The 27,813-nt window shown below is 42.2% G+C and overlaps 1 protein-coding gene across 2 annotated transcripts in view; it reads right to left on the bottom strand.

Annotated features, from left to right (window-relative positions):
• The window catches only part of PROKR1 (prokineticin receptor 1), a 34,376-nt gene extending 6,920 nt beyond the window's left edge, over window positions 1-27,456 (bottom strand). The window contains exons 1-3 of one of the 2 annotated variants that reach the window (XM_066595465.1): window positions 27,326-27,456; window positions 16,266-16,305; window positions 5,743-6,273 (exon numbers count right to left, since the gene is read on the bottom strand). In XM_066595465.1, coding sequence (XP_066451562.1) covers window positions 5,743-6,158 — 416 coding nt within the window. In that variant the 5' untranslated portion in view covers window positions 6,159-6,273; window positions 16,266-16,305; window positions 27,326-27,456. The remainder of the gene's footprint in view (window positions 1-5,742; window positions 6,274-16,265; window positions 16,306-27,325) is intronic. The other variant, XM_066595464.1, reaches the window with a different exon arrangement.
• Window positions 27,457-27,813: the final 357 nt, after the last annotated feature.

Below are 27,813 nucleotides of genomic sequence, written 5' to 3'. Positions count from 1 at the left end.
ACAATCTCCCATCATTCTCCACAATCTTCCAAACTACTCCCATCATCCTCCACTGTGCCTCCAGACAACCCCCATTGTTCTCTAGGCAACTCCCATCGTCCTTCACAATTTTACAATCTCCCGTTGTTCTCCACAGTTTTCCAAGTAATCTCCCATCGCCCTCCACTATGGCCCCAAACAATTCCCATCATCCTCCACAGTCCTCCAAATAATCCCTATTGTCCTCCACTGTGGCCCCAAACTCATCCATCATCCTCCAAACAACGCCCGCCGCTGCTGACAGGCCATATGGACCGCAGACTGGAGTCAGTGCCTGCTTCAGTAAGAAAGTCTGGACACAGAAACCTGCCCAGCTTCACATGCAGTTCACGGCCTCAGGCAGTTTCTGATCCCAGGAGAGGGACACACAGTGTCAAATGACCAAGATGAGACCACCATCTTTCTTCCTCGCTACTGGATAGGAGTGGTTAGGACTCGGGGGGACAGGAAGGAGAATCGCTGCCACATGCTGGACCTGGAGTGACTGATTGACTCACAGAGCGCCTACTGCCTCCTCATCTGCCGCTGCCGGGTACTGCCTGTGGCCTCGCACCCTCCAGATCCAGCCTATGCGGGCTCCCCTTCAAGATGCATTCATGCCGCCGGCGGGCTGGACATAACTGGTATAATTTGACTGAATGTCGTAAATGTATTTTTATGGTTCAAAAGTAAAACTATTTTGTAAATGACACCCAGTAGTGCTAGTAAATTCTATACTGCTATTAGTTAAGCCGGTAAGCCGTGTTCATCGTATTGCCTAACGTCCTCAATAATACTTTTATGTACTTTAATGTACTTAATTACCCTACTGTGTTTCCCCAAAAATAAGACCCTGTTTTTTATTAATTTTTGCCCCAAAAAGGCGCTATGTCTTATTTTCAGGGGATGTTTTATTATACTTACCTAGATTGGTCAATTCATAAATCCCACCTCCACAATGCGATGTCTGTGATTGGTTCTTTGACCTCTGCTCAATCAATGCAGTGCTAAATGAACCAATCACTGACATCACATTGGTTTATTGAGCGCTGCATTGATTGGCTGAGCAGTGCTCGAGAACCAATCAGAGCTATCACTTCCTGGAGGTGGGATTTATGAATCCCGTAACCAGGAAGTGATCTTCTGTGGGCCGAAGACTGCATGAAGCGCGTCGGAGCTCCATAGAGCAGTGGGAGGGACCTGGACTGAGCATGCTAGCTAATGTATTCCTTTTTTTATGTAATGCAGCTAGGGCTTATTTTCAGAATACAATTTATATTTAAAGCTTCTCAGAAAAATCAGTGTAGGGTTTATTTTCAGAGTAGGTCTTATTTTCAGGGAAACTGGGTATAAAGTGATAGAAGAAGCACTGCTGTAGACCAAATCAGAGATGACATAGGAGCCCATGCAGCGGACGACATATTGCGGCCCAAAACATATTTCCAGGACTATCTTTTGGGCCCAACGTAAAAAAGGCCGGGGCTATATTGGCTTGGCCGGGTGTTTTTGGAATCCAATGCATCAGATCACAGCGCGTATCGCCCGGCCGTGAAAACGGCCGGCTGATATGCGTTCGTGGGAAAGAGCCCTTAGTCTTACACGCCAGTTTTGGTTAAGTTATTGTTTGGTTTGAATTAATTTGGACCAAACAAAACCTTTTGCCAAAATTCAGCAAACCAGCTGAACCGAACTTCCCAAATATTCACTCATCACTAGTCACCGTCGTACAGAGCCATTGTATCTGTACACACCATGTTCTTGTACATGATATTTTAGCGCTGTTTAGCAGCTATGAAGTGCTTTGCCTACTGGGCCATTCACACAGTGGACAGGAAGGGACCCATTGACTTGTATGGGTAACTGTTCTAGACATGCTCTGTGACCTGTGTTGAGGTAATTTTGCAGGGAGGGGAGTAGATGGTCACAGTTTATACCTATAGTTAATGGTGGATTATATGTCATCTACATATAGGTATTACTCAGAGGTGTAACTTGAAGCTTCAGGGCCCCAATGCAAAATCTGTAGACCCCTGGGCCCGGGTGCAACTGCATCCCCTATAGTTACGCCCCTGGTATTAATCCTGCCTGTGACGTTAGAGAGACAACTGTTGCAAAGCTTTCTCTACAGATCAGGGGTGACAGACTGGTAATAGGCCCTGTGGTCAGTGTGAAAAATGCAGGATTTTAGGAAAAAAATATATATAGATTGTCATCAAAAGTTTTAAAATAATCACCAAAAATTCTAAAAATATGTTTTACACAAAAATCAGATTTATATAATAGGTCATTTTCTGATAACATTTCCCCTTTAAATTCACTACAGAGCTCCAGCAGTTCCAGTGGCTCTGTCTGGATTCTCATTAAAGTTATGTTCGTCTGGGCGGTCACAGCATTGTTCTATTCTCTCTTCAAATTGATTGTCTAAGTGTGATGCTCACTGATAATGTATTTCATGTAAGATGCTCCGACACCTACCGATAGCAGTGTCAGACTTCAATCATCTGTCTGTTACATTTTTGAGGGACTTTATTAACAAGCTGGATGCAGTTGAATGCAACATTGACAAAAAAATAGTCTGGAACCTCTTCTTACATTGGTTACAAGCACTATTGAAAAACGGTGCCTAAAACCAGAGGCATAACTTGAAGCTCCCGGGCCCCAATGCAAAACCTGGAACGGGCCCCCAACTATAATGCTTTATTCATAGTACTGGGCTTCCTATATGGAGAAGAGAGGCCTTATAGGCCCCCTAAGGCTCCTGGGCCCGGGTGCAACCGCATCCCCTGCATCCTCTATAGTTACGCCCCTGCCTAAAACTGAACAAGCAGTTATGTAATTCAGTATGTTGAGGGGTTTAGCTTCTTTCAGGATGTAACTATTATTGGATACTAATGTTCTCACAAGTCAGTCTAAATTTAATTGTAGGCCAGACCTTATTGCCCATCATCACAGGCGACCTCACCAAGTCTTACGGCTGCATAGATGCTAACTACCATGCTCTAAAATCTAGTAGAAAATATAAGCATGTGCTGCGACTGTGACACGAGGCCCACACTGAGGAGCTGGCGGGGGTAGAGATGGCACTTGTCATGGTGGCTCTACCAAACTCCTCCCCAGAGGGACACATGCAACCTCGGCCAAGGCACCGCTAGGCCTCTTCCAGGCAACGCTGGGCAGCGGTTACCTGCATATGTGTAATGGACTGAAGAAGTTGTCACTCGTAACGCCACCATTTCTTCACACCATTGATTCTCCGGTGGTAGAAATAATAGAGTCCACACACAGTTAACTCAATCACTGGGAACGGACAGTGACTGGAAAACTTTACTTCTCGCTTGCAGAGTACAGCTTTACACACCAGTTCAGAAAAAACAGTTTTAGCAGATGGTCAGGGAGGAGGACACAGGATTATATCTGGGCCTACAGTCTAGTTATCTGTAATTCTCCACTCCTGGACTCACACACTCCGGGATGCAGAATAACTCCAGAGGAGGACACAACACCCCGCAGACACTCACTTGAGAATTAGTAGCTTAAGTGCTGCACGGCGGACTCCTTCTCTTCTCTCACTCCTCAAAGGCGGTTCCTGAAATTGGGAACATCAGGATACCTCTCCTCAGCTTCCATCCCTTCACCACATGAAGGTTGAAAGTACCCCCATGTGGCCGGCACTCTCACTCCACTCTCAACCGTTGAAGAAGATGGATCTCCCGAGAGACTTTTCTAAACACACCTTGCACTCATTTTTATCTCATACAATCATCACGTGAGTAGACAAACTTGTTACATTTCCAGACATATCCCCGACACTTTCAGACATTAAAGGGGTTGTCCCGCGGCAGCAAGTGGGTCTATACACTTCTGTATGGCCATATTAATGCACTTTGTAATGTACATTGTGCATTAATTATGAGCCATACAGAAGTTATCAAAAGTTTTATACTTACCTGCTCCGTTGCTAGCGTCCTCGTTCCCATGGTGCCGACTAATTTTCGGCCTCTAATGGCCAAATTAGCCGCGCTTGCGCAGTCCGGGTCTTCTGCTGTCTTCAATGGGGCCGCTCGTGCAGAATGCCGGCTCCGTGTAGCTCCGCCCCGTCACGTGCCGATTCCAGCCAATCAGGAGGCTGGAATCGGCAATGGACCGCACAGAAGCCCTGCGGTCCACAGAGAGAGAGGATCCCGGCGGCCATCTTCAGCAGGTGAGTATGAAGACGCCGGACCGCCGGGATTCGGGTAAGTACTACCCGGTTTGTTTTTTTAACCCCTGCATCGGGGTTGTCTCGCGCCAAACGGGGGGGGGGGTTAAAAAAAAAAAAAACCCGTTTCGGCGCGGGACAACCCCTTTAACCTCTTACATGCTGCAGCTGTGCAATACACATAACTAGATACAAGACAATTTGCACAGTGCATCCACACTGAAGACATGACATGTATGACTATTATGGAGGGGCCACATATATAGATTTCCGGCAACTGTGCCAGATTTTGTTCGGCAGTCCAAAATTTGAGACTCCCCCCCCAGGTCCGATATGTAAAAAAACCCCATAATATTCACCTTCTCCGCTGCCTCTGTGCTCTGCTCGCCATTCCTTCAGATTCCACTGATCTTCCTGCAGCCGATCATGAACTGCTGTGGTAACACAACTGAGACCAGTGATTGGCTGCAGCAGTCAGAGGGGAAGACACCGTACATTGCAAGTCCTATTCTCGGTTGAGGGGGGGTCATGGAAGGGCAGTATTACAGGATAAAGAAGAGTGTGGCTTAGCGAAAAAGTAAAGGATATTATAAGAATTAAACGGTGGGCAAAATTTATCTGATGATCCGGTGTCCATATACTCTTGGTCATGTAGTATATTTGTACAGTATGTGCGTCCACAGTATGGAGACCACAATAATCATCTCAAATTAATACTGAACAGATGGCTAAAAAAATACACACACCTAGTGACCAATAGTGTAGGAGACAGCAAGCGATTACTAGAAAGATACAACCATTGGTAGTCAATAGACATACATTATTGAGCAGAGGGCAAAGATACAAGATAGAGAACAAATGATTCAGTACCTTTAGTAACTACTGGCCACTGATTGACAGATTTCTCTATATACACAGTAATAAGGAGAAAGCTGTCAATCAGTGGCTGCAGGGTGGGGGTGGACAAGGCTTGCCCCACAGCTCATGGCTACTTCCCCCTTGTGCGATGTGAGCGTTGCTACTAGAGATGAGCGAGTATACTCACTAAAGGCAATTGCTCGAGCGAGCATTGCCTTTAGTGAGTACCTGCCCGCTCGAGACCAAAGGTTTGGGTGCCGGCGGCGGGCAGGGAGCTGCGGGGGAGAGCGGGGCGGAACGGAGGGGAGATATCTCTCTCCCTCTCTTCCCCCTGCTCCCTCTTGCTGACTGCTGCTACTCACCGCTCCCCCACGCCGACACCCAAACCTTTGGTCTCGAGCGGGCAGGTACTCGATAAAGGCAATGCTCGCTCGAGCAATTGCCTTTAGCGAGTATACTCGCTCATCTCTAGTTGCTACCAATAAAATGTAAGTTTAATGAAGAGCCTGATTCAGACATAAAAGCCCTAATGTCAATCTTGCATATATTGTACAACAAGAATGGATGAATGTTTTGTAGCAATAATTAATGACTAATTATTTTATAACAATTTAACAGTTTTACCGGGGTAAAGCTTGCAGATTGTAGAAAAGTCAGGCAGGACCTACCTGTCAACAGCTATTGCCAACAGAGCGTTGGTGGAGACATAGAGTGAAACAGTCCGTAGGTAATTGACAGAGGCACATAGGATGTGACCGTGCTCCCAAGAAAGTTGCTTTATAACGTAGTAGTCCATTTCAAAAGGGCAACAAACTATGGCTACGATGAAATCAGAAATGGCCAAGTTGGCTATCAGGAGGTTAGTTAAATTTCTAAGCTTCTTGTATCTCGCTAGTGCAGCTATAAATATGAAGTTCCCAATGCCACAAATCAGCATAATGCAGACAAGAGCCACTCCAATGACTATCTTTGCCGCGTAAAAAGTCCTGGTTTTGGTGACATCATCATCATCCAGTTCATAGTCGCTGTAGTTGTAGTCTGGTAGAGAGGTTAAATTTTTGTTGTAGTCCATAATTAGAGACATCCCGAGAGTGTTACTTAAGATACGGAGAATTAGATGACGAGGTCACAGAAGTAGTAACTCCTTTAGTGAATGTCATGTGAGATACAAGGCAGATGACTTCTGGTCCGATATTGATCTGTAACCAATAAATAAAAAAGTGATCAGTTTATTTTATTGTTCGTATTTAACCCTTTCCAATCCACTGTCTGACATCTTCCAATATTCTGATTGAAACCTTTACAGTTCCGATGTCGGAAGGTATTCTTACTGTATATTACTGGCCACACTGTTGTCGGGGGTTTCTCCAGCATGTTCCATACTGAAGTACTGTTTCTAGCCAGCAGATGGCGCCATTGTATAATGGAAGAAAGAGAAAGCCCCCTAGGAAACCCTGAATCTAAAATTGGATTGCAAAGGGTTAAAAGGAAATTGAAGGCTATAGATGTAGCCTGGCTAGCAGATATAGCTAATTTATATTAGCTTAACCTCTTTAAGACCATAGATTTTTTTTTCCTTTTAAAACATATTTTTTTTTATTGAGCATTTATTACACTTTTTGAGCAATATGTCAGTATAAGTAATAGCATGTACAATTAACTTAATAGTTGTGATAAAAATCCCAATCGATATCAACAAACCAGGAAAACAAGAGACTTTATGGCTTGCATAAACGGGAGGCACAAAAGAAACAAAAAAAAAGACCACATCAGAAGGCTGCAAAGAAACATAATATATACCTGGGTTACTCCAGGACAGACATATACAATGACGAATCTAACCATTTCTCCCTTTCAAATTTTCCATAAGTGCTGTAGATGACCACTAGAGTACTTTCCATTCTGCAATTATGATTAACATAATAAATGACCTCTGATAATTTGGTGCTCGTGTTGATTTCGAGTATTTTGCAATCAGAGTTTTAGCAGATATAAGAAAATGGAAAACTAATGTTTTATCTGCCAGTGGTAAGTCTGTGTTAAGAAAATTGTAGATCAATGTATCAGTTAATTGTTCTGCTATTAGATTGTAGACTAGGAAAATATAGCATCCTGCTAGTATAAGTGGTAAAGGGGTTAAACAAAACCTTTTCTATATACCAGTGAATGGTACGGAATAAAGACAGACAGAAGATAAGACAGTTTCCCTGGCCCCCTTGCATACCTTCTAACTGACATAATAACTGTTTCTTTGTATGTTATAGTTACACCTTAAAAGGTGTAACTTAGGTTAAACATTTTTGTTGTACCCTATCATGTATTCTTATTAATCTTGGAGGTATGTACTTTTCCTGTGATGTCATTTATGGTATATAAACCACATGCAAGTTTGAATACATTAGAAATCATTTGATACCGCAACAAGGCTGGTGTGATTTGTATTTCTACTAGGGGCCCAAACTTCTACACGAGATCTGGGATTGTCTTCTCCTTGGTAAACACATTACTTCTCCTTACAGTCTGCGACACCAATATGTAGAAAAGCTAATGAACAACTCCGGTCTTATGTAATTTTAAAGCTGACTTCAATAAGAAAGGAAATATGTTTCCAAAAGGAATCAATTAAAAAATAGCACCAAAAATATGTTTAAGAGTAGCTTTACAGGTGAAGCATCCATCAGAAGAAAGGGGATATATGTAGTCTAAGGGAGGGAGGGGTAGTCTAGACAGCACTGACTGTCAGTGCCGGGCTGCACCAGGGTTGGAGTGGAAGCCACTGTTCCGACCCTGTGTAGTGGCCGGTGCTCATAATTGCATGTTCAACTGTCATTGAATTCAATGCTTGCTGCACTTGCAATAACAAGCACAACTCCCATTGATTTCAATGAGAGCTGCGCCTGTCATTATGAGTGCCATCCACTACACATGGGGTGGAACAGCTTCCGACCCCAGTGTAGCCCACCAATGACAGCTGACGCTGCCTAAAAACCAACATAGCAGTTTGCATGAGGCCTCAAGGTGACATGCACAACGAGAAAGACTACTAGCAAGTGTGAGTCTCTTATTCCACTCTTCTTTACTAAACAAAGTCTCTAAGTCCTTCTCAAAGTGCATCAAGCATATTGATTGTTCCACTAATAAAGCATTACAAATAGCTCTTTATTCTAGAAATACCTTGAAATAGTTAAAGTTAGAAAAAGTCAGTTCAAAATTGCTTTTGGGAGTAGTGCAAGGCCCAGGAGCCTGGGTTATGAAATGTCAAATCTTAAGATATTTTTAAAAAGTCCTAAAACCGGTTAAGAAACTTGGTGGTTCTATTACTAAAATACATTAAATGAGCCCCTCTTATACATCTGAAATATGGGTTATGCCAGCAGAAAGACGATTATAAAATACAATATCCAATATTATACATGGTATCACCTAGATTGGAAAGTTAAGAATTCTAAATGGAACAAGAGCTTTAGAAACAACTAAGTACTTCATACCTGCTTGGATGGTTAAATAAGGAGAAGTAGCAACAGTGTGTCCCAAAGTAATCAGCCATGAAAGAACATCTGCTGGCAGTGAGTTGGGAAATGATTTTTCCAGCACTACCAAGTGTTTCATAGCTGCTACATTTTTCCACTGCCTAAGCAGATCAATTATAGAAGCGTAATAATAGTAGGAGACCTGTGGGAGACTTAGGCCCCCTTATGAACTGGGAGATATAGAATATTAGCTGCCACCTAAGGCTATTACCTTTTCTAGACAAGCCTATTTAGGATTCTTTGTAAGCTATGGAGATATTTTACTAATACAGGAATGGGGAGGACAATATCTTAGGGAGTATGAACATTTTAAGAGAAGCTATTCTACCGATCCACGAGGGCCTCAACATGAAGTAATTTAGTTAAAGGGGTTGTCTCGCGGCAGCAAGTGGGGTTATACACTTCTGTATGGCCAAAAATAATGCACTTTGTAATATACATCGCGCATTAAATATGAGCCATACAGAAGTTATTCACTTACCTGCTCCGTTGCTAGCGTCCCCGTCTCCATGGATCCGTCTAATTCTGATGTCTTCTGGCATTTTTAGACGCGCTTGCGCAGAAGGGTCTTCTGGCTTCTGTTCGGTCTGGCACAAGCGGCGTTCTGGCTCCGCCCCTTCTACGCATCATCGCGTAGCTCTGCCCCGTCACGTGTGCCGATTCCAGCCAATCAGGAGGCTGGAATCGGCCATGGAACGCACAGAGCCCATGGTGCACCATGGGAGAAGACCCGCGGTGCACCATGGGAGAAAACAGCAGTGCATCCCTGGGAAAGGACCGGCGGCCATCTTAGGCAGAAGATTTTTTAAACTTCATATTTCGTCGGATCGGTGAGTAGCAAGCGGCTTAAAAACCGCTTTAAATTGCTATTTTATGCCAGGGGGGTGACAGGGGGAATGAGGTAATGTAAAATTTTGATGTTTGCCGCGAGACAACCCCTTTAAGTCTTCTTTAATATCCTGGGAAGAGGAGGAAAAAAAGGGTACGAGATGGAAAAGAAAGTTTAATGTCTAAATACTAAAGGCAATCTGTAACTCATAGAAAAGGAAATGAACATGTTAAGTTATTCTTGACTTGATCCAAGATATACATACCAAGAATTTGGGGTTTATTATCTTTTAACATATTACTGAACTTGTTAAGAATGTCAACAGTATTTGGAAGAGAAATGTCTGGATGAGTTAAAGCAATAATGACATCTTATGTTCCGTATTACCACTAATTGTGCCGTTCACTTGCATCATGACTCTTATCTGATCTGTGAGTGGTTCCATGACTCAGGTCTCAGTCACACGGGCGCATCGGCACCCGTACACCGGCGCCGATGCGCCCGTGTGACTGACACCAGCAGATGGACATACCTGAAGACGACCGTCTCTCTGCAGCTCCGGGAGGAAGAACATGTGACCGGCTCCATTGCCGGTCATGTGTTCTATGATCAGCGCTGGAGAGAGACGTCCGTCTTCAGGTACGGCCGTCTTATAACTGTCAGTCACATGGGCGCATTGGTGCCGGTGTACGGGTGCCAATGCGCCCGTGTGACTGAGGCCTAAAGTGAAAATAATGGGCGAAAGTGGGCAGTCCTGGCGAGTGCCGTTACTTATATCGAAATTCTTGGAAGAATAGACTGACACCAACACCACAGCTGAAGGGAAGTGAGTGCTACTCCTGTAATTCCAAATTTGAGAAGTAATTCCCAATGTATGGAATCAAATGCCTTCTCCACATTCAAAGAAAGACGCAGAAAGGGCGTCTAAGCTCCTCCCCATAGTTTAAAATGTTTACAAATCTACAAGTACCATCGAATGAATATCTACCCTTTACAAGTCCAACTTGATCTTGATGGGTCAAAATTGGAAGGATATTAGTCCGTCCAGATGCAAGGATTTTAGAATATAATTTCAAATCCATATTATGTAATAAAATAGGGTAGAAGTTTCCCATTGGTGAGGGGGTTTACCTGGTTCAGGCAATGTCACAATAGTCGCCCGTAACATTTCCTTAGGATCCTACCAGAGGTTTTTATATCATTAAACTAAGGGAGAATATGACCTAGTAGGTCTGTCTATAGTAATCATTACTAAAGCCATCCAGGCCCAGAACTTTGTTTGGCTTAAGCAATTTAATTACACAGAAGAGTTCAACTAAGAAGATGGCATCTGATAGAGTCTCCAACTGTTGTTGGCTAACCTGAGGGAGGGAGACGTAATTCAAAAAATTAAAAATGTCTTCTTCAGATGATTGAGGGTTATCACATAACTTATACAATGGGGCAGAAAAATTCACTATTGAAGTAAGTGCTACTCGACTATGGTTTCAGAGTTGAGTTGGTTTATTTTGGTCATTAAGTATGTACCCAATTTTGGAATTAGCTGAGTGGGATTTAAGACCAGATGCAAGTAATGTTTTATTACCGTATCCATAAAATTGGGAACAGAATCTATAGAGAGCTTGATCGTATTTATAGAAGTCTTTCGTTTTTCAACGCTGTGGCTAAACTTCCGAATAGCCTCTGATATAGGCTTCATGAGCACACCAAATAGTAGAGTTATGTACATCCTCCGTACAGTTGTCTTTAAAGAAGTTGGAAAGTGCAGAAGATATTATAGTTCAGTATTTGGGTGGACGAAGAAAAAAATAGTTCAGTTTCCAAGGGACTGTTGGATGGTTATTATATAATTCAGATGTAATCAAGGAGATAGGGGCATGATCAGACCATGTAATCATTCTGATCGACGATTTAACATGTTGGAACAACAATTGGTTGGTGGAGAACGTCTCAATGTGCTAATAAGTTTTATGTGGGTGTGAGAGAAATGTATAATCTTTTTCCATCAGATGTGATCTCCACATATCAAGCAGATTTTTCTTTTGAAATATTTGATAGAAGTCCATGGGCTTACCCAACGTATTTGGGCAGTGGAATCTAAGGACATCCACATACCTTATTATAATCTCCTACAGCTAGTACAGACACTTGCTTGTGTTGATTAAGGATCTTGAAAATTTTATGATAAAAGCTAGGTTGCTTCTTATTAGGGGCATAAACTTAGTAGACAGAGGCGTGGCTTGAAGCTTCTGGGCCCCAATGCAAAACCTGTAACAGGGCCCCCAACTATAATGCTTTATTCATAGTACTGGGCTCTCTATATGGAGAAGAGAGGCCTTATGGGCCCCCTAAGGCTCCTGGGCCCTGGTGCAATTGCATCCTCTGCATTCCCTATAGTTACGCCAATGCTAGTAGAGCAATAACAGTATGCAGGGAAGAAAAGGCTGAAGAATTCTTTACCGCTATTACAACCCCTCCGGTCTTCTAAACTGCCAGGGAGACAAAAAATATGTGAGAATTGTTTATGCTTCCATCTAAATACTTAGTGACCAGCCTATATTTTGCCTTAAGGACCAAACGATTTTCATTGTTGCATTATAAGAGCCATAACCGGTTGACATAACTGTAGGGGGGTTTATTTTTTTTGGACAAGTAGTATACATTAATAGCCCCACTCTGGGGTACATATAATGTATTGTATAATTTTTACTAACTTTTTTGGGCGGGAGACTGAAAAACCTCTCAAAAATGTTCTTATTTTTGGGGGTTTTGCTTTTGCTGTGTAGGGGCTCATTTTTCATAGGATGAGCTATAGTTTTTAGCCCATTGCCTGACTCCGTCATCAGGCATGCGTTTGGGAGAAAAAATTTTTTAATTTGTCTCCGACGCGTGCCTAACGACGCACAAGAGCGGTTCAGGCCATATTGAAACCATTGGGCGATGATCGTTATCCACTGCCACTGCTGTAATAGCAGTGGCAGAGGATTCCTTCATCCCCGCCACAGTCCTTTCATCGCTGAACACTGTGACAGTGCTGTCACAGTGTTCACTGAAAAGGGGACAGCCCACGGTGATGATTTTCAAGGGGGGGGGGGGCTTGAAATATAAGCCCTTCCCCGAAAATCACCCCAAAAGTCTGTAAAAAATAAAGAAACATGTATACCTGTCCGCCACTGTTGGGGTCCGGCGGGTCTTGGCGCATGTCTCGCCAGCTCTGTACTGAAGATCTTTCAGCCGGCGGGGATTTAAAAATCCCTGCCAGCTGAATGAGCTGTCACTGATTGGCTGAGCGCTCAGCCAATCACAGGCAGCCATCAGCCATTCCTTGAGTGACAGCTGAGTGCTGCCTGTGATTGGTCACAGCGCTCAGCCAATCACAGGCAGCGCTCAATCCATTCATAGAATGGATATCCCATCATATCTCCCAAACTACAGTAAATATTTTTAAAAACGTTACACTCCCAAGTACAGAAAAAATCATAGGATTTAAATTGCTAATAAAAAAGTGTCATTTTTAACCCGTAAGTAATGAAAAATTGCATCACTTAAGTGGTTAATACATTAAAAAAAACAGCAATTCTGTCTTTCTGTATTTTTTTACAGTGTTCACTGTAAGGCCTCGGTCAGAGGGGCGTTTTTTGCCGCGATTTGCGGATCGCATGACGGATGGGCATCCACAAATCGCGTGACCGGAGCCGAAAAATCGCCGGAAAAATCTGCTCCTAGCCGCGTTTTCGTTGAAACGGGCCCGATCACAGGAATTCAATGGAGCCGGCAATACAGCCAGTTCCATTGAAAGCAATGGGCTGCCGGCGAGCGCAGGATGAATTTTCGGGAAGGGCTTAAAAATATAAGCCCTTCCCTGAAAATCATCCAAAAATGTGTAAAAATAAAAAAATATATATACTCACCTTGTCCCTGCAGATGGAGTTCAGCCGCGGCCGATCGGCAGTTCTCCTGAACTGCTCTGAGTAGTATTCAGCAGGCGGGGATTTAAAATCCCCGCCTGCTGAATGGGCTGCCTCTGATTGGTCACAGCCCTCACCAATCAGAGGCAGCTCTCACTCACCCATTCATGAATGGATGAGTGAGAGCTGCCTCTGATTGGCTCAGCGCAGGGACCAATCAGGGGCAGCTCTCAGCTATTGAATGACAGCTGAGAGCTGCCTCTGATTGGTCCCTGCGCTCAGCCAATCAGAGGCAGCACTCACTCACCCATTCATAAATTCATGAGCTGCCTCTGATTGGTGAGGGCTGTGACCAATCAGAGGCAGCCCATTCAGCAGGCGGGGATTTTAAATCCCCGCCTGCTGAATACTACTCAGAGCAGTTAAGGAGAACTGCCGGCCGGCCGGCCGCGGCTGAACTCCGTCTGCAGGGACAAGGTGAGTATATATATTTTTTTTATTTTTACACATTTTTGGATAATTTTCAGGGAAGGGCTTATATTTTTAAGCCCTTCCCGAAAATTCATCCTGCGCTCGCCGGCAGTCCATTGCTTTCAATGGAGCCGGCTGTATTGCCGGCTCCATTGAATTCAATGGGCAAACATCATTCTTCTCTGCCACAGCTGTTACAGCTGTGGCAGAGGAGAATGATTTGTGTAGTATATGTTCTCAATGGGGTCGGCGCTGCTGCCGCCGGCCCCATTGAGCGCATATAGAGAACATAAGGAATCGCAGATCGCAGATAGGCACGATCTGCGATTTCTTGTGTCCTATAATTTATCTGACAAGCGCATAAAAAGCGCCCATGTGTCCGATACCATTGCAAAGCAATGGTTCTATAAAATCGCAGATCGCATGCGCATGCGCAAATCGCGCGAAAAATCGCCCGTGTCACCGAGGCCTGAATGATAAATATTGTCATATATTTTTTAATAGTTCAGATTCTTACAAACACGGCGATACCAAGTATGTGTTTTTTTCGCTGTTTACAATTTTTTATAGGAAAATGGGAAAGGGCTTTTTTAAATTTAATTTTTTTATTACTTTTAAAAAAAACAAAAAAAAGCATTCTTTAACCTTTTTCTATATCTCAGCTTAGTCCCATTAGAAGACTTCAGATGATGATTTGATCACTTGTATTATGCTTTTTAATGCTGCCTATCCTGCCAGACAGGGCTTGATAGTCATCCATGCATTGAGGCTCCAGTCTGCCACACTAGCCCATCAGCACCTCGTAATTGCGTCATTGGGGTGCCAGAGGGAACTGTTCTAAGTAGTGGCAATTTTGCGACTGTGGGTGTTGTTTGTTGCTGCCTGAGCTGCTCAGCATCAAGGAAGCTATCGCTGCTGAACTGAGTGTGGACGCGGCGTTCTGCAACAGAATCCCAACCAGAGCATCAAAAGAGTGCTGCAGTGTGCTGCAACAGTGTTGAACTGGAAGCAGGAAAGTTCATTAGAAATCATTTCCCTTAGAGACGTAAGGGAGGACCTTCCTCAGTAAAAACCTAGCATGTGCACACAAGTAAACAGCTTCATGTAGTGAGCAGGCCTGCTAGATAGAGACATATCACACTACAGAGGTGGACACAAGCACATTTGATGACTACTATACCTTGCTGGAGATAACACAGAGCTTTGCTGGAACTTTATACTAAAAAAAACATCTGCTTGCCTTCTATGGACAAATTCCTTGTAGTGTTTCTTTGTTAAATATAGACTGTCACCTCTGAGTTGGTTGTTCTTGCAGAAATGTTATAGAGCTTGTTGTACACAGAATGTTATTCTAACTGTGTTCATTTACGGTGTATTGCATAACAAGTATACTAAGTCTTGTGATAGTTGGCTATCGATAGTCAGGACTGCAGGATGAAATGTGAAAGTTACTCAACATTCCTGCTCCCCATCTATAAAAATAATAAACAATCGTATACTCACCCCCCCAGCTGCCTGCAGCAGCTCCATTCTCTCCACCAGGGCTGTGTTGATAGGCTGCATGTTACGTCCATGCAGTGGACCAAATCGCCATGCCTCAGCACGTTTGCAAGAAGATGTCCTAATAAAATCGCAACAACTCTCATAATGTTGCATAGATCAATTGCACCACTTCAGGTAAAGATTGAAGGGAAAGTGGGAAATCCCTGCCTAAAAGCAGGGTGATTGTCCAGATAAGGACAGCCCCACTGTTTTCATTTGGGAACTAGCTATTCCTGATTAAGAACCTGGTGATAAGTACAAAACACAGGAGACGACACTGTTCACACACGCTAAACACAGAACACGACAGTTCACACTATGTCTGTCCACCTGCACAGACATACGGAATAAGTCGCTGTTCACATGAACACATCTAGTAATGCATGTGAACACACAGAACAGGACTACACATGCACTACACGTCTGGCCACCTGCACAGACATACAAAACACGTTGCTGTTCACACCAACACATAAGGTTATGCAGGGGTGTAAGTAAAGGCTCAGGGGCCCTGATGCAAAAGGTGAACTGGGGCCCCCCTCTATTTGTACCCGTACCCATACCTAAACCATGCTGCACAGAGACATAACTTGAAGCTTCTGGGCACCAAAGTAAAACCTGTAACAGGGCCCCCAACTATAATGCTTTATTCATAGTACTGGGCTCCCTATATGGAGAAGAGAGGCCTTATGGGCCCCTTAAGGCTCCTGGGCCCGGGTGCAACCGCATCCCCTGCACCCTCCATAGTTATGCCCCTGAGGTTATGCATACCCCACAGAACAGAAACCCCACCCAGAACTCATATGCATACAGATAGTAAACTATAGCAAGTCCAAGTGTCTTCACACCAAGGGAATAGAGAGTCAGCTGCCGTGCTGACATAACAGGGAACAGTGTCATGCATCACCCACCTGACACACACATAAGACATCAGTCATCTGGAGGCCACACCTGTAAAGAGATACGGAGAAACCTGGTCACCATACCACACACTACGCAATACACGCACCTCAGAATGCAAGGAGGGGAGGGACACGAAGTGTCCAGACTGTCCTCAGGGAAGGTGAGAGAGATACTTCAGACAAGCATGCATAACACCAGCTCTGAGTGGGTTTACAACTTAGTAAAACAGTACAGCACCAAAATGATCAGCATCTACTACCAAGAGATGCTGGTATTTATATGCAGCAGACGAGACGGGATTGGTTGGTGGAGAATACCACACCCAGCCAGCTCAATTCACCCTCACCCGTGAAGCTGTGCTCAAAGAAACCTGTAGAACCACAGGTCCCAGATGCACAACCTAACACTGTTTGTATGTCCGATGTCTGCCTCGTAGCCTGAAATCTCTGTTGCACCACCACTTGCAACATTTTTGGCATCGCAAACAGGATTCAAACCTGTATGAGGAAACCTCATTGGATGCCAATAGAGGTGAAGGCTGTAACTCAACCTACAGCGGGTATTCTGGAGTCCGCCAATGCCTCTCACAGTGAGTCTTCTAATGAATTCTACTACAGCATATTCTAGGGGATTCTTGTTATAAATGGGGTTAAGTCTGAATTCAATATACAAGGAATATGAACGTCCCAGACCAAATCCCTTAAACATGGGAGAAGAATGTGCAGTAAATGATTGTGTACAGGAGAAACCTGCGAATTACATAGCTTTTAGCACAAATCAAAGGTTTTGGGTGGAAAACTCCACAGAAAGTTATTGCTTCTTCTATCATTTTCTGGCAGAAATGATGGAATTCAATTATCTGCAGTGCAACACAATAAATACAATTCTGGAATAGCCACTACCTAAGTGTATAACTTGTCTAACAGCTTCAGAGCTTATGGACATGTTCCTTCAGGTTTCTTGGTTAAATCTGTGTAGTTCAAAAAATGGATTTGTAAATAATTACAGCCATTTAACCATTTTTCTTCTCTTCTTGCATTGTGTAGCTATACACTGCAAGCTGGAGGACTCAATATTGTTACGTTCGTGTGGGCAAATAAGCACCAGGCCCACACGAACAAGACCAAAGGACAGGGATTTGGAACAACTGACATACCTACAGACTGGGGAAAAAAACAGAACTGGCATATCAAAATACAGAAGGGGAAACTGACCCTGTGCTGAAGGGAAGATGGCAAAATACTACCTAACAAGCAGAGCGATCGCCTCAATAAAGGCGGCCCCACGCTGGAACTTCGACCCTGGCTCTCTGGTACACAGAATCAGGACAAGTACGGACAACTACATGCACAAACTCACTTACCACACAATCTCGCATGCTAAAGCAGGTGGGAAAGCTGAATATAAAAGTGAGGGATTAGTTCATATATTGGCCAATGAACTTAAGCTGCAAGGCCCCGACAAGGCTCCTTGTGTCTTGCAGTCCCTACTCTATCAAGACACATATCAGGCAGCAGAGGACATAGTTCACACAGCCTGGAACCCAAACACAACAGAACACATAGCAAGCTGAAAAGCAAGACGACAAGACACTACTCACACAGCAAGCTGCAAGCTGACCAGACCCTACACACACAGCAAGCTGCAAGCTGAACAGACACCAACACAAGCAGACAAGACTGAGGAGATACAGCTTCTTCTAGCAGAGGGCCAGGAATATATATATACACACCCACACCCAGGAAACTGGCTGCACTGAGCTAACCACACCCAGCAGCCAAATTATCCCTCACCTGTGCAGGTGTGCTCCTGGAACCCTGTAGAACAACAAACTCCAGCAGCGCAACTTAACAATTTTCTTGCAAAATCCAGCGTCTCACATACTCTGCTGCTAATGATGGGGCAGGTGTTTAATATCTAGTTTATAGCAAAGAATGGGGGGGGAGGGTATAATATTTTCAGCTGGGAATAGGGAGGGGGGGGGGAGTATTATATTGTACTGTAAATAAAGATTTTATTGCAATTATTTCCCATGTAACAGGCAGATTGCCCTTTATGTATGGAAAGGAATGCAGAAGGCAGGAAAGAGTAAATGAAAACAAATGCAAAATACTCATATAAAAATTACAGTATGGAACAGTAATAATACAAATGTTCTCTAAAAAACTGTTAACCCTTGGGGCTTTTAATAGTAAAAAAAATATTTTAGAGGTTCCTGTTAAACACAGTTTTAGGGCTTATTCACACAAGCGTATATCGGATGCCGTTTTCACGCCCGGCCGATATATGCTACCATCTGAGTTGTCTTCCCCCTTCCATACCCCTCACCAACTCTCTCCTCCACTCCAGCTGTTTGCAATGGGAAGGGGTGGGATGTGGCGGAGCTAAGCTCAGCCCCCTCCCATGGCTGGCTACTGACAGGGGGCAGGGAGGGAGCTTAGCTCCGCCCCCTCCCATTGCAAACAGCCAAAGGGGAAGAGAAAGGTAGAGAGTCAGCAAGGGGGAGGGAAGGGGGAAGACAGCTCAGATGGTAGCGTATATCGGCCGGACGTGAAAATGGCTGCCGATATACGCTCCTGTGAAAAAGCCCTTATTCTGGTACCAAAAACTCCAAGGATTTATCACACAGATCGTCCTTCAGCACTTTGAAATGAGATCTAGATTTCCTCAAAACTTTCTCTGCTTGAATAAGCAAGTGTGATGATAATAATGACAGAATGAGGAGTATTCACTAAGACCGGTGTTCATATAATCCTCGCCAGCGTACGATGCAAACAATTTACGAAGACGTACAAAAATGTTGAGTTTTTTATGCCACTTTTTATTTGTTAAATTCCACCCTATGGGCTTCTTCTCACTGGCGATCGCAATATCGCCGCAGGAAAATCGCGGCAAAATCGAATTTTTGCTCACGAGATTTTTGAGCATCAGCTAATAATCTTGCCCTGCCTTGTTGCCAAGTTTGTGCGTAGCGATGCAATAAATCGTAGGCGCCATAGGGTAACATGGGCAAGGGGGAAAAGAAAAAAAAATCACTAAACACAGAATGATAGGGCAGGCAGCGATTTTCAAATATTGCAACATCACAGGACAGAAAACATCACAAATGGGAATGAAATCATTTAGAAGCATGGGTTTTATGATTCTGCGTTTTCTACAAGCCCATGCCTGCTATAGATAAAGTTATTATAGATTGAACATGACATTTTTAAACATATGGACTGACCAACAGACAGAAAGATATATAGGAAATAGACAGACACAGATAGATGATAGATAGATACATAGATATGAGATGGATAGATAGATAGATATATGCATAGATAATGAGATAGATATGAGATAGTTTGGATGCATAGATAGATAGATGCATAGATAGATAGATAGATATGAGATGGATAGATAGATAGATAGATAGATAGATAGATAGATAGATAGATAGATATGAGATAGATAGATAGATAGATAGATATGAGATAGATAGCTTTGAGATGGATAGATATGAGATAGATAGATAGATATGAGATAGATAGATAGATAGATAGATAGATAGATAGATAGATATTAGATAGATAGATAGATAAGAGATAGATAGATAGATAGATAGATAGACAGATAGATAGGAGATAGATAGATAGATAGATATGAGATAGATAGATAGATAAATAGATAGATAGATAGATAGATAGATAGATAGATAGATAGATAGATAGATAGATAGATAGATAGATATTGCTATCAGGGTCTTTATAAACCCTGCAGGCACCTTCATAATTTCCTGGTATAGAAGGCAGACGTTGTACACGAGCTGTATATAATTTGTAGATTATAATGCTAACGGGCTTCGGATTACATAGAGCGAGTGTTAGGCACAATGTCCTATGTAATGTTCTTGGCAACATAATACAATTTCAGCACTTCGTAAACAGCTTCTCCCGCAGGCGCTGTGTTATATAGGCGCAGGATGGGCCGCAGTGTCCTGGACACCGGAGCGCTGCATGTTCTATTAATACCAGTAATGTTACTGCTCCGATGTCCCTGACTATAGGGAGTATTGCTGATGGATTCTATTAATACCCAATAATGTTACTGCTCCGATGTCCCTGACTATAGGAAGTATTGCTGATGGATTCTATTTACCCAGTAATGTTACTGCTCTGATATCCCTGACTATAGGGAGTATTGCTGATGGATTCTATTAATACCCAGTAATGTTACTGCTCTGATATCCCTGACTATAGGGAGTATTGCTGATGGATTCTATTAATACCCAGTAATGTTACTGCTCTGATATCCCTGACTATAGGGAGTATTGCTGATGGATTCTATTAATACCCAGTAATGTTACTGCTCTGATATCCCTGACTATAGGGAGTATTGCTGATGGATTCTATTAATACCCAGTAATGTTACTGCTCTGATATCCCTGACTATAGGGAGTATTGCTGATGGATTCTATTTACCCAGTAATGTTACTGCTCTGATGCCCCTGACTATAGGGAGTATTGCTGATGGATTCTATTAATACCCAGTACTGTTACTGCTCCGATGTCCCTGACTATAGGAAGTATTGCTGATGGATTCTATTAATACCCAGTAATGTTACTGCTCTGATATCCCTGACTATAGGGAGTATTGCTGATGGATTCTATTTACCCAGTAATGTTACTGCTCTGATGCCCCTGACTATAGGGAGTATTGCTGATGGATTCTATTAATACCCAGTAATGTTACTGCTCTGATATCCCTGACTATAGGGAGTATTGCTGATGGATTCTATTAATACCCAGTAATGTTACTGCTCTGATGTCCCTGACTATAGGGAGTATTGCTAATGGATTCTATTTACCCAGTAATGTTACTGCTCTGATGCCCCTGACTATAGGGAGTATTGCTGATGGATTCTATTAATACCCAGTAATGTTACTGCTCTGATATCCCTGACTATAGGGAGTATTGCTGATGGATTCTATTAATACCCAGTAATGTTACTGCTCTGATGTCCCTGACTATAGGGAGTATTGCTGATGGATTCTATTTACCCAGTAATGTTACTGCTCTGATGTCCCTGACTATAGGGAGTATTGCTGATGGATTCTATTAATACCCAGTAATGTTACTGCTCTGATGCCCCTGACTATAGGGAGTATTGCTGATGGATTCTATTAATACCCAGTAATGTTACTGCTCTGATATCCCTGACTATAGGGAGTATTGCTGATGGATTCTATTAATACCCAGTAATGTTACTGCTCTGATGCCCCTGACTATAGGGAGTATTGCTGATGGATTCTATTAATACCCAGTAATGTTACTGCTCTGATGTCCCTGACTATAGGGAGTATTGCTGATGGATTCTATTTACCCAGTAATGTTACTGCTCTGATGCCCCTGACTATAGGGAGTATTGCTGATGGATTCTATTAATACCCAGTAATGTTACTGCTCTGATATCCCTGACTATAGGGAGTATTGCTGATGGATTCTATTAATACCCAGTAATGTTACTGCTCTGATATCCCTGACTATAGGGAGTATTGCTGATGGATTCTATTAATACCCAGTAATGTTACTGCTCTGATATCCCTGACTATAGGGAGTATTGCTGATGGATTCTATTAATACCCAGTAATGTTACTGCTCTGATATCCCTGACTATAGGGAGTATTGCTGATGGATTCTATTTACCCAGTAATGTTACTGCTCTGATGCCCCTGACTATAGGGAGTATTGCTGATGGATTCTATTTACCCAGTAATGTTACTGCTCCGATGTCCCTGACTATAGGGAGTATTGCTGATGGATTCTATTTACCCAGTAATGTTACTGCTCCGATGTCCCTGACTATAGGAAGTATTGCAGATGGATTCTATTTACCCAGTAATGTTACTGCTCTGATGCCCCTGACTATAGGGAGTATTGCTGATGGATTCTATTAATACTAGTAATGTTACTGCTCCAATGTCCCTGACTATAGGAAGTATTGCTGATGGATTCTATTAATACCCAGTAATGTTACTGCTCTGATGCCCCTGACTATAGGAAGTACTGCTGATGGATTCTATTAATACCCAGTAATGTTACTGCTCTGATGCCCCTGACTATAGGAAGTATTGCTGATGGATTCTATTAATACCCAGTAATGTTACTGCTCCGATGTCCCTGACTATAGGAAGTATTGCTGATGGATTCTATTAATACCCAGTAATGTTACTGCTCCGATGTCCCAGACTATAGGAAGTATTGCTGATGGATTCTATTTACCCAGTAATGTTACTGCTCTGATGTCCCTGACTATAGGGAGTATTGCAGATGGATTCTATTTACCCAGTAATGTTACTGCTCCGATGTCCCTGACTATAGGGAGTATTGCTGATGGATTCTATTAATACCCAGTACTGTTACTGCTCCGATGTCCCTGACTATAGGAAGTATTGCTGATGGATTCTATTTACCCAGTAATGTTACTGCTCTGATGTCCCTGACTATAGGGAGTATTGCAGATGGATTCTATTTACCCAGTAATGTTACTGCTCCGATGTCCCTGACTATAGGGAGTATTGCTGATGGATTCTATTAATACCCAGTACTGTTACTGCTCCGATGTCCCTGACTATAGGAAGTATTGCTGATGGATTCTATTTACCCAGTAATGTTACTGCTCTGATGTCCCTGACTATAGGGAGTATTGCAGATGGATTCTATTTACCCAGTAATGTTACTGCTCTGATATCCCTGACTATAGGGAGTATTGCTGATGGATTCTATTAATACCCAGTAATGTTACTGCTCTGATATCCCTGACTATAGGGAGTATTGCTGATGGATTCTATTAATACCCAGTAATGTTACTGCTCTGATATCCCTGACTATAGGGAGTATTGCTGATGGATTCTATTAATACCCAGTAATGTTACTGCTCTGATATCCCTGACTATAGGGAGTATTGCTGATGGATTCTATTAATACCCAGTAATGTTACTGCTCTGATATCCCTGACTATAGGGAGTATTGCTGATGGATTCTATTTACCCAGTAATGTTACTGCTCTGATGCCCCTGACTATAGGGAGTATTGCTGATGGATTCTATTTACCCAGTAATGTTACTGCTCTGATGCCCCTGACTATAGGGAGTATTGCTGATGGATTCTATTAATACCCAGTAATGTTACTGCTCTGATATCCCTGACTATAGGGAGTATTGCTGATGGATTCTATTAATACCCAGTAATGTTACTGCTCTGATGTCCCTGACTATAGGGAGTATTGCTGATGGATTCTATTTACCCAGTAATGTTACTGCTCTGATGCCCCTGACTATAGGGAGTATTGCTGATGGATTCTATTAATACCCAGTAATGTTACTGCTCTGATATCCCTGACTATAGGGAGTATTGCTGATGGATTCTATTAATACCCAGTAATGTTACTGCTCTGATGTCCCTGACTATAGGGAGTATTGCTGATGGATTCTATTTACCCAGTAATGTTACTGCTCTGATGTCCCTGACTATAGGGAGTATTGCTGATGGATTCTATTAATACCCAGTAATGTTACTGCTCTGATGCCCCTGACTATAGGGAGTATTGCTGATGGATTCTATTAATACCCAGTAATGTTACTGCTCTGATATCCCTGACTATAGGGAGTATTGCTGATGGATTCTATTAATACCCAGTAATGTTACTGCTCTGATGCCCCTGACTATAGGGAGTATTGCTGATGGATTCTATTAATACCCAGTAATGTTACTGCTCTGATGTCCCTGACTATAGGGAGTATTGCTGATGGATTCTATTTACCCAGTAATGTTACTGCTCTGATGCCCCTGACTATAGGGAGTATTGCTGATGGATTCTATTAATACCCAGTAATATTACTGCTCTGATATCCCTGACTATAGGGAGTATTGCTGATGGATTCTATTAATACCCAGTAATGTTACTGCTCTGATATCCCTGACTATAGGGAGTATTGCTGATGGATTCTATTAATACCCAGTAATGTTACTGCTCTGATATCCCTGACTATAGGGAGTATTGCTGATGGATTCTATTAATACCCAGTAATGTTACTGCTCTGATATCCCTGACTATAGGGAGTATTGCTGATGGATTCTATTTACCCAGTAATGTTACTGCTCTGATGCCCCTGACTATAGGGAGTATTGCTGATGGATTCTATTTACCCAGTAATGTTACTGCTCCGATGTCCCTGACTATAGGGAGTATTGCTGATGGATTCTATTTACCCAGTAATGTTACTGCTCCGATGTCCCTGACTATAGGAAGTATTGCAGATGGATTCTATTTACCCAGTAATGTTACTGCTCTGATGCCCCTGACTATAGGGAGTATTGCTGATGGATTCTATTAATACTAGTAATGTTACTGCTCCAATGTCCCTGACTATAGGAAGTATTGCTGATGGATTCTATTAATACCCAGTAATGTTACTGCTCTGATGCCCCTGACTATAGGAAGTACTGCTGATGGATTCTATTAATACCCAGTAATGTTACTGCTCTGATGCCCCTGACTATAGGAAGTATTGCTGATGGATTCTATTAATACCCAGTAATGTTACTGCTCCGATGTCCCTGACTATAGGAAGTATTGCTGATGGATTCTATTAATACCCAGTAATGTTACTGCTCCGATGTCCCTGACTATAGGAAGTATTGCTGATGGATTCTATTTACCCAGTAATGTTACTGCTCTGATGTCCCTGACTATAGGGAGTATTGCAGATGGATTCTATTTACCCAGTAATGTTACTGCTCCGATGTCCCTGACTATAGGGAGTATTGCTGATGGATTCTATTAATACCCAGTACTGTTACTGCTCCGATGTCCCTGACTATAGGAAGTATTGCTGATGGATTCTATTTACCCAGTAATGTTACTGCTCTGATGTCCCTGACTATAGGGAGTATTGCAGATGGATTCTATTTACCCAGTAATGTTACTGCTCCGATGTCCCTGACTATAGGGAGTATTGCTGATGGATTCTATTAATACCCAGTACTGTTACTGCTCCGATGTCCCTGACTATAGGAAGTATTGCTGATGGATTCTATTTACCCAGTAATGTTACTGCTCTGATGTCCCTGACTATAGGAAGTATTGCTGATGGATTCTATTTACCCAGTAATGTTACTGCTCCGATGTCCCTGACTATAGGGAGTATTGCTGATGGATTCTATTAGTACCAGTAATGTTACTGCTCCGATGTCCCTGACTATAGGAAGTATTGCTGATGGATTCTATTAATACCCAGTAATGTTACTGCTCCGATGTCCCTGACTATAGGGAGTATTGCAGATGGATTCTATTTACCCAGTAATGTTACTGCTCCGATGTCCCTGACTATAGGAAGTATTGCTGATGGATTCTATTTACCCAGTAATGTTACTGCTCCGATGTCCCTGACTATAGGGAGTATTGCAGATGGATTCTATTAATACCCAGTAATGTTACTGCTCTGATGCCCCTGACTATAGGGAGTATTGCTGATGGATTCTATTTACCCAGTAATGTTACTGCCCCGATGCCCCTGACTATAGGGAGTATTGCTGATGGATTCTATTAATACCCAGTACTGTTACTGCACCGATGTCCCTGACTATAGGGAGTATTGCAGATGGATTCTATTAAGCTGCACACAGATAACACTCAGCATATTATCAGGTCAGAATTCAATATAAGACAAACAGTAATTCTAACTGGACTCTATCATCACACCTGGATGTCAGGCTGCTCTCACACCTGCATTAGGGCTCAGCTCAGGGGTCTGTCTCTCTGAGGAACTGATATTAGACGGGAAAAAGGTTTCCGTTTCTTTAGACAGAAAAATAATGCTGCAGACTACACTATTCTCCCATCCAAAAGTTTGCCATCTGCACAATGTATAGCGATAATATGATGTATTAACTGTTTTTTCACCATAGGTCTCATATCTATCTATCTATCTATCTATCTATCTATCTATCTATCTATCTATCTATCTATCTATCTATCTATCTATCACATATCTATCTCATATCTATCTATCTATCTATCTATCTATCTATCTATCTATCTATCTATCTATCACATATCTATCTCATATCTATCTATCTCATATCAATCTATCTATCTATCTATCTCATATCTATCTATCAATCTATCTATCTATCTCATATCTATCTATCTCCTATCTATCTATCTATCTATCTATCTATCTATCTATCTATCATCACATATCTATTTATCTATCATCACATATCTATTTATCTATCTATCACATGTCTATCTATCTATCTATCTCATATCTATCTATCTATCTATCTATCTAATATCTATCTATCTATCACATATCTGCCTATCTATCAATCTATCTATCAATCTCATATCTATCTATTTTCTATCACATATCTATTTTTTTAATCTATCATCACATATCTGCCTATCTATCTAGCGATAATATGATGTATTAACTGTTTTTTCACCATAGGTCTCATATCTATCTATCTATCTATCTATCTATCTATCTATCTATCTATCTATCTATCTATCTATCACATATCTATCTATTTATCTATCATCACATATCTATTCATCTATCTATCACATGTCTATCTATCTATCTCATATCTATCTATCTATCTATCTATCTATCTATCTATCTATCTATCTATCTATCTATCTATCACATATGTATCCATTTATCTATCCATCACATATCTATCTGTCTATTCATTATCTATCTCTGGTCTATCTATCTCATATCTACCAATCAGATATCTGCTTATCTATCTATCTCTATTACATTATACATCAAGAAAAATAACAGTAACTTCGCAAAAACAATTCTGCAACAATTACCTTTCAGAAACAAGAAGTTGAAGCCATTATTTCCTGAGTGTCTCCTGTATATTATTATTAGTAGTCGGAGAAAAGTGTGTTTTAAGCACAAACCCAACACACGATCCAACTCTTCACATCAGAGGCTACAACAAAGTTAAAGGACTAAAGAAGTGGAGATCAGTCTTGAAGCACAGCTCCCTGATAGAAGTGACTCCTTACCTGTTGTCGGCAAGAACTCCGACAAATCTTTCCTTGCCATTGATAAACGCTGATGAATCCCCAGCTGTAAAGAAATAATTGTGTTTTCTCTCTCTTGTTTCGCTGCTTTCCTTGTCAGTGATACAATGTGTCCTTCTAAATTCTGCTTCTGTGTATTGAGAAAACTCCAAGGACCTCCCTAGTAAGTCCTGAGTGAAGCTGCGGCAGAACAGGAGGTGCTGCTGCCCCCTGCTGCTCTCTTTCCAGAATGCAGCCTAGAAAAGCTGCAGAGCACAAGGAGGTGAATCTCTGTCATGCATAGCTATAAGCAAAGTCCATACACTGGGGGGAGAGCTTACTCTTCTCTATGGCACTCTGTAGTATATACTGCCTAAGGATATATTATAATCATTCTTCATTATGACTATAACTGTGAGATCAAATTCCTGGAGGCTCTTATTAAAAATGATGTATTATCTAACAGACTAATACAAGAAATCAGCAGATGA

The sequence above is a fragment of the Eleutherodactylus coqui genome, chromosome 3, assembly GCF_035609145.1.
Source record: "Eleutherodactylus coqui strain aEleCoq1 chromosome 3, aEleCoq1.hap1, whole genome shotgun sequence".
Classification (NCBI taxonomy): domain Eukaryota; kingdom Metazoa; phylum Chordata; class Amphibia; order Anura; family Eleutherodactylidae; genus Eleutherodactylus; species Eleutherodactylus coqui.
The sequence above is the reverse complement of the archived record's forward strand: the minus strand, read 5'-3'. Positions and strand labels throughout refer to the sequence as shown.